This window comes from Magnolia sinica, chromosome 5 (assembly GCF_029962835.1).
Source record: "Magnolia sinica isolate HGM2019 chromosome 5, MsV1, whole genome shotgun sequence".
NCBI lineage: Eukaryota > Viridiplantae > Streptophyta > Magnoliopsida > Magnoliales > Magnoliaceae > Magnolia > Magnolia sinica.
The window spans coordinates 22,911,384-22,920,000 of NC_080577.1; the positions used below are offsets into that span (position 1 = coordinate 22,911,384).

The 8,617-nt window shown below is 38.2% G+C and overlaps 1 protein-coding gene across 2 annotated transcripts in view; it reads left to right on the forward strand.

Moving 5' to 3' along the window:
- Window positions 1–1,285: 1,285 nt before the first annotated feature.
- LOC131245749 (protein MIS12 homolog) overlaps window positions 1,286–8,617 on the forward strand; it is a 36,520-nt gene continuing 29,188 nt past the window's right edge. Inside the window, exons 1-4 of one of the 2 annotated variants that reach the window (XM_058245423.1) lie at window positions 1,286–1,503; window positions 1,714–1,845; window positions 1,986–2,043; window positions 6,212–6,331. In XM_058245423.1, coding sequence (XP_058101406.1) covers window positions 1,724–1,845; window positions 1,986–2,043; window positions 6,212–6,331 — 300 coding nt within the window. In that variant the 5' untranslated portion in view covers window positions 1,286–1,503; window positions 1,714–1,723. The remainder of the gene's footprint in view (window positions 1,504–1,713; window positions 1,846–1,985; window positions 2,044–6,211; window positions 6,332–8,617) is intronic. The other variant, XM_058245424.1, reaches the window with a different exon arrangement.

Genomic DNA, 8,617 nt, shown 5'->3' on the forward strand with positions numbered 1-8,617 from the left:
GTGATGTTTAATTAAGATATAATCTGTTTATAAGTTAACACAAATATTAAAGAAAGGAAAACACATATACTAGCTTGATTGAAAACTTTTGTGGACTTTAGAAGTTTGTAACGGTGGGTGTCACTCTCTCCACTATGTTCAGTGGTGGGTCTACTAGAGAATTTGATCTAACTTATTCTTTGGCTAATGATTTAAAATAATCTTTCCAAATGGATGGTCGGTGTGGATATAAAACATGGAAATGGATTGACTACTCCCCTGGACACCGGCCAATGGATGGTGGTCGGTGCACTGTGGGGCCCACCATAATGTATGTGTTTCATCCATTCTGTCCATATATTTTTACAGATCATTTTACTTTATGAGACCAAAAATGAGGTATATCCCCATCTCAATTGGACCACATTAAAGGAAACAGTGTTGAAAGAGTGTTGACCATTAAAAACATTTTGGGGCCCATAAAAGTTTTAGATCAAGCTGATTTTTGTTTTTTCCCTTCATCTGGGCATGTATGACCTAATCAAAAGATTGGATGTCAAATAAACAGTACAGTGGGCCTTAGGAGGATTTTAATGGTGGATATCCGATCACTATTGTTTTCATGTGCTGGGGTTCACTTGAGTTTTATATACCTCTCATTTTTGGGATAAAGCCCTAAAATGATCTTTAAAATGAATGAACATGATGGATGAAACATATACATCATAGTGGGGCCCACAGAGCACCGACCATCAGCCCCAGGGATGGTGTCAGGGGGAGTAGCCAATCCGTTTCCATAAAACATACATCATGATGAGACCCACGTAACTATAACTAGGTGGCGTCACTTCAGTAGCTAGTGTCGGTGGTCAACCAGTTAGTAGCTGATCCGCACCGGCTATATAGCTGTTGTAGGTACTGTTGTGCAAAGCCGAGCACTGACACTAGCTGCTCTGAGTTGTATCAAACGGTTCAAAGGAAATCAAAGTCACATGGCCCTACGGTGATGTATTTATTATATTTACACGGTTCATCTATTTTTAGAAATAATTTTAGAGTATTATCTAAAAAAAATAATCATATCTAAAAATTATTTGTATCACACCACAAATAGCAGTGGAGATAATGATTTTCATCTATAAATAATTTATAAGCCTTAAGACTATCTCGTCAAATGGATGGACGGTTTGGATATAACACATACCTCAGGATTAGACCCAAGGAACTTGCTGACGTCAACAAAGTAGCTGGTGTGAGGTACATCAGCCAATCCGCTCCCGCTTTTTTTGCTAAACAGTACCGATACGGGTGCTGTGTTCTTTGGTGCGCAATCCAATTCCTCTCCTGTCCCCCTCCATGTACATCATTTCGAGAATTCCGTGGCGGGAAAAAGTTTCATTTTGAAAATCTCCGCAATTTTCAAAACATCCCTTCTCCTTCTGACGAGCGACGAGCCGATTTCTGTCAAGCGCGAGGTTTTCTTCCTCCGATTCGCTCACCTCTTCGAAAATCGCGGAAAATTAGGTATTTCATTCAATTGCCTTTTTTTTTTTTTTTTTTTTGAAAATTGATTCTCTCAACGAAGACCAAACCTCAAAATCAAAGGAATTCTTCCTGATATTTCCCCAAACACCATCAGAAAATTCCATTCCTAAGATGCAGATTCTTATTCCAACACGTCCGAGTGTAGAATCGTTTTTAATATCTTTTGATTTATTTTATATGGATGAGCAGAGATTCCGCAATGGAAGGAAGCGAGAGCGAGGCGGTATTCGATTCCTTCAACCTGAATCCTCAGCTTTTCATCAATGAAGTCCTCAACGCGGTTGATGACATGGTCGATGGGGCATTCGACTTCTACGAACAGTAGTCCTTCTTTCCTTCCTTTTTCCTTAAAAAAAAAAAATAAAAAAATCTTAATATCATTTCCAAATCTTAATCTCATTTCCATGCGCCGTCCAAACTGTAACATGCATTTGTTTCTACTATGCTAATTGTTTCTGCAGGCAAGCATCTGAGCTCTTGGGCAACATGGGCAGTGATAGATCCGGCGAGCTAAACCGGGTAACTTTTCCTTGCCTCTGCAGTGACTCAGGGTCCAGCTTGTGCCGCTGCCCACTGGGGTTCATATGCTGAGACCATATGATGATTTGAACCTTCCGTAGTGCTGTTACTACAGTGAATAACCTGTTGTTTCCATAATCACGCCCCAGTGATAATCCTAGCATTTGATTTTTAGACTTGAGTGCAGGGTGTTGAAAATTTTATTTCCGTTGTCGTAAGTTCAACTCCAATATTGATCGTCAGTATCATCCATTCTGCGTATTTTCGTGCAGTGTCCTGTGTAGCATAGAGTGCACTACATGGACGGCTCAGATCATCAGAACACTCAGCAAGTGGGCCCCGGTGGGTGGCGACACATGCTGGATCCTGAGTTGCGACAGAGGCAAAATGAACCAATCTATTAGTACAATGTTGCAATTTTTCTCTAGGGGTGTGTTTGGTTGCACTGAATTTCATGAACTATCCTGAAAAATCTGCACAAGTCGACTGATTAGTTTCGGAATTTCATGATATTCGATGTGACCAAATGTACCCTTAAGAATTTAGTGCCTGTCTTTGCTGTTACTTAACAGTATAAATTTAATACCATCCTCATATATGCCAATGCAATGGTAGTGTTTGGAATGATTGTGTATTGTGATATCTTACACACATGCTCTGACTTGTTACTTTCCATTCTTTTTTTAAAAATATATTTGCAGACAATTGGCCTATTGGGAGGATTTAATTTGTGGCTCATTAAAATACTCACTACAAAATATCAGGGAAAAGATTGTGTCTGCTTGGTGTGTACGGGGACTCAGTGTGCCAATATCTCCCACTATCCAGGAATAGTGGGCGGGAACCTTAACATGCAGTTAAATAATGAATTTTGAAAATTCAAAATGTTTATGTATTCTCACGAATAATCTGTAAATGGTAATCAAACCCCCCCGAAAAAAAAGAAAGAAAGAAAAAAGAAGGTGGGAGATGATGGGCACATTGAAGTCATGCTCATAAGATTAAATGTTCGGAGGATAATCTAAAACAAAACAACTGGGTTTTGAGGAGAATTAAAAAAGAAAAAAAGGTCATAGGGACTACTACACATATTCTAATCTTGCCAGTTGCCTAAATGTTTAATAAGAATACGATCAATTGAGCGGATACTGTTTTTGCCAATCACGAAGTTACTTTTGTGTTTATGGGGTGCTTGCTACAGCTCTATTTTATAAATTTGTGTTGCAACAAGCCAAGGAGCATATATCATTGTTGTTGTTGACAGAGGGTCCTAAAAAATGCTTATATGTAACGATTAGAGGTTTATGAACAATGTGATGGTTTAAAGTACTCTTAGCTTCTGAATTTTACAGTCATATTGTTGGGAAATACATGATTTATTGGATAGCACAAAATCTCTATCAAGTTATTATCTCGAGAATGATTCCGGATCGTCTATTTCTAGGGCACAGGAAATCCCCGTGCCTTGGATTCTGATTAGGCCACATCAGTAGGTGATGAGTCAGCACAACAGGTATTGAAAAAAGAAAAATGAAAAACAGCAGCTATTAAAAAAAGAAAAAGAAAAACCCCAAAAGGTTGTTTCCCCCTTTTTTCTCTCATCCGCCTTCTTCTCTCCCATACGAGAGAAGTGCCTTTTCCCTCTTTGTTTTGTGAGCATCATCTCTGGTGCCAGTGCATCATATTGTACTGTAGAAATCATGCTTTCTGATTTCGTTTCACCCTCTCCCTACACCTCTTCTCTCCCAATTTCTCTTGTTTTCTTTGGGTTTTCCACATCTTCTCCCGACATCGCTCAACAAGGTATTGTTTTTTGTTGTTGTTGTTGATATTTTCACATTTGTGTGTTGAGCATCGGGTGGATTGGCATTTCTTCCTTGGGTAAGGATTTATTTAATGATTTGCAATTTTCTTATTGTTAAATGGTTTGAAAGACGAGTGGGCGGTGGGATTTGGATTAGAAGCGGCCCATTTTTTGTATGTTTGACCCTAATCTAGACAATTGAAGGAGGGAAAATACGAATATAGTGAACTCGTGAAAGTGTTTTCTTTTGAACGTAGACTCTCTTCTTAACTGTGTTTGTGGGCCATTGATGGAATGCTTACAATTGATGAAATGTTTAAGATCTCCCCATTCTGAAGAATTTTTAGTGCGCCCCATGTGGACAAAGGGACAACACAAAAATTAGGCCATTCCAATATTTAGGTGGGCCACACCAATCAAGTTAGTGGTTTTAGGCATGATTTATATTGTTCCTAATGCTCCAACCGACCTGAGTTCCACATCCGTCTAAGTTTTTAGTGTTGCGCCTTTTTTGAGTTAGTTCTATGTTGCTCATTTAATTGGTTAAGACATGGCATTAGAACATGTGCTCCGTGGAAGTTTAGTAACGTGTAGTCCAAACTATGATGAACACGGCAAGTATGTCCACTAGACAATTTATCTTGTGGAGCATGGCTTGGACAGGTCACAGTAGGAAAACTGAAGTGATTTGATGTTCTTAATCTTTAGTTAGGGGCAATTGATCACATATGTTTAAACGAATGTGAGTTCCCACATGGCCAAGATTTTATAGGGCCAATTGTGATGTGTTTTGAATTCAAATTGTGTATCAAGTATGCCACCTCATGTTCACGATGTGACCTGAAAATTAGGTCTATCTAGAAACTCAAGCGGGCCACACCATAGGGAAAAATGTAAAATCATGCATAAAAACCTTCAAAGTCATTCGCATTGCCTACCCGAGTTATGGAATGGCTTGATCTTGCGGTTTCATATTCAATTTGTCTATTTGAATCATACTTAAGTATTTCTTTTCTATAAAATATTTTTTTAAAAGAAAACGAGTTTAATTCAAATTGCGCAAACAATGAATTGTTTTGCCATTATTCTAAAAATGTAAGGAGTCTTGTTTAATTAATTATATGAACTTCTCTTTAAAAAATGAGTTCGGATCGTCTGTTTGTAGGGCCATGTTATCAGTGTTATTCTTTCTCCTTTGTTGGATTTCTTGATATTAGGAGAAGATAACATGTTCTGTCATGGTTGCATCTCTAACTTGAAGATAAGGGTGAGAAGCTCTTATAAGGACACTGGTTTGGGAGCACCATGGCATGTGTATGCCATCCAACCCATCCAATAGGATTGCCCCATCAAGAGAATTTGACGGCCGAAAAATGTTGGGACATAACCATCGTTGGGCGACCTTGTGAACAAAAAATATATGAGCCCTCTGCCAAAAACAACTGACTTGGAATCACCTTGATTCTGGTGTAATTGTGATTTGAATTACATTGGCAATGATGAGCTCCCAAACGAGCCTTAAACACCAAAACATATAATCCAAAACCAAGCACAAAACACAATATCATCTTGCCGCATGATCGATCAATCAAAATCATAGGGATCTCCATCCAAATGCATCAAAAAACACCGTTTAATAGTAAGAAAATGCAAATCATTAAATAAACCCTTGCCTGAGGAAGAAATGCCAATCCGCTCGAAGCTCAACACACAAATGTGAAAATCTTAGAAGAACCCAATACCTTGTTGAGCAATGTTGAGATATGGAAAACTCGAAGAAAACTAGAGAATTGGTAGAGGAGATGTGGGGAGAGAAAAGGGGGAAAACAAATCTAGAAGGGAGATTTCTACGGTGTGATCTAATGCACTGGCGTTGAAGATGATGCTTGCGAAATGAAGAGGGGAAAGGATTTTCTCTTATATGGGAGGGAAGAGGGGTAGGTGAGAGAAAAAGGGGGAAAACGACCTTTTGTTTTGTTTTTTTATTTTTTATTTTTTTATTTATAAATTTAAGTTGTTGTTTTTGTTTTAATAGCTGCTATGCTGACATCATCACTAATGACATGGCCCAATAAAAAACTAGGGCACGGGTAATCCTTGTGCCTTGGAAATAGATGATCTAGACTCCTTTGAGAATACATGCACAACACTCACACAAACACGTGAATAAAAAAGGACAAGAAAGTCATTGCTTCATTGGCCCCATTTTAGTAGTATTTTACGGAGATCACTTCAGAAACATGTCAAGTTGTGAATTTCGTAGGCACAAGGGATTGTTTGAGAGTAAAAGTACTCATCACAAAACTGAAATTGTCTTGGTGATTGATTCCTAAGCCATTGATTCTTTATGTTTCATGTTTATAGGGCGTGTCTTTTGTTCGTCACATGATTCAAGCAGTTTTGGACAAACGGCTGGGTATGTGGGAGAAGTATTGCCTTCGACATTGTTTTGTTGTTCCTGAAGGATTCTCGCTGCCTAAAGCTGTAGGTTGTTTATCTCATTAACTGTTTGTACCATGAGTTTCCTGTTTTTCTTTCTTTCCGAGTCATGTTTCAATCATTATTTCTCATCATGCATGCCTATGACATCTATATCATTTACCCTTTGCCCGATTTCGAGACCATTTGAGGTGATGATGCAGATTTCTTAAAGGTGCTTGATGAGAAATAAAGGAACCAAACTTCATTGATAATCCAATGGTGATGCACATTTTGCTTTGCACGTAATCTTTTATGAGACACCATCCTAGTGATTTCTAGATTATGTACTGCAACTAAATTTCTGGAGTTTCCCGTGTTTGGTGATGAGTACTCAACAAACATAGGAATAAGACATACAATTAGTTGTGAATGTTGCCTAGTATAGTATCATTGTTATAGATTCTGTATGGAAGAAATGAATTCTAAGGGCCTGTAAAATATTTTCCTTGTTTTGAAAGAAGGGTGATGAGTGATGACACATCTCACTATAGGATCATAGTTTCTAAGAGTTGCTGACCGGCTTGTACGACAAGGTAACATGACATACGCATCCTGCCATCCACCATTTCCCATAACTAGTAAAAAAAGGGTGGTGATAGACTCAAGGGACAATCATACACAATCAGATATCCTAGTTTTGCACATGCAAGAGTTTAGGAGACTTACATCGTAAGTAAAACATGCCCACATTTCTAGCCATATGAAATGATGAGAGTTTTTGAAGATCATTCCTATGCACAAGCTGCTTGATAACTCAATAAAAAATTGAAATGTTTTCTCATTTTTTCTAGCATTTTAGAGTATTTTTGTTTCCCACAACTATTTCTTATGTGCGTCAGCCACTTCACTATTTTCCTCAGATGTATGTGAACTTCATTACATTCCAACTGATTCAATCTCTAGGATAAGGTTAGATGTTGCTCCTATCCACCATTTTCTGTAACTAGAGAGAGGGCTGATGGCCATAGACTCATTCGGCGATTATATCATATCTATTGGGAAACCCACTTCCTCGCATACACCTATTTTTCTTGCTTCCATTTTCCCACATTTGTTTAATACCTCGACCTGACTTGTGCAAAAACTTATGCAACAAATTGAAAGAACCTAAACCTTAACAAGGATTAAAAGGGATGCATACCAATTTGGAGGTACTGGATGTCTAGGATCAGGGCTATCGTTCTTAACATCGACGTGCGCTTTGCCCATACCCCCAGAGAGGCAAACTTCCCTGCTGATGAACTGGCCTGTTTGGGGAGTGCGGGTCAAGTAGATCGCTATTTCTCTGCCCTGGAAGACCGTCCTCCAAAGATTCATGGACTCCTATTCTTAGACATAATGGGTCTGGGTAGCCTGCGAAAGGGCTGAAAGTCGCTGCCTTTTGCGGTCCTTTTCTGCGTTTTCTTTTTTCCCTTTACTTTCCTTTCCTTTTTTGGCCCCTTGCGCTACAGTAATGGGGCCCATTGCAGGTCCTTCTGATAGGCTCCTCAGGGTCCTTTTCTCGCTAAGAAAGCCTGAATGTCCATGCCGATTGTATAGTTTTATTCCGGTGAAATGGAAGTGCTTTGTTTTAAAAAAAACCAATTTGGAGCTCAAATCTCCTTCCAGTAAGCCACACGATTAGGAAAGTCCAAACAATGTACTGTTCATAGAAATTGACTGCCTACTAGTGCAAAGTAGTAATCACTGTCCACTCATAATCACCATTAAAAGGAATACCCTAAAAAGCTTCATTTAATTCAATTTTATACAATATTCAAGTGTATTGTAAGTATGACCTTGGGAATCTTTATATGTTTCTCTTTGTAATGAAAGCAAAAATATAACCAAACCGTGAAACTTCTTTAGGAACACAACTTGAAAAAGACTGTTTCCACCAACCACGGGGCTAGGAGCAATATCGATAGTGTTGGCCAATACTATTAATGTCACATGAGTCTGATATGAAACACAATGTATCGATGAAAATATCATATGTATTGTTTGATATTTCGTCCATACGTAGATATATCACATAATATTGCATACCCCTTTACAAATATTCCCTTATATCGTCTATACATGTGATACAGATTGATGATATCGAGGCAACACACACCTCTTATAAAAAGTAGACAAATTTTCCCAAAAATCAATCTTTTCTTGCTTTATATATATATATATAAAATTGAATTCCTTCTCATTTTCCTCCTCTCCTTTTTTTTTTTGTATTTTTATTCTCTCTAATTTATCATAGATTCCCAATTTCTTGCAAGATCCTTGAAATTCTCGCGAGATTTTCCATTTTCT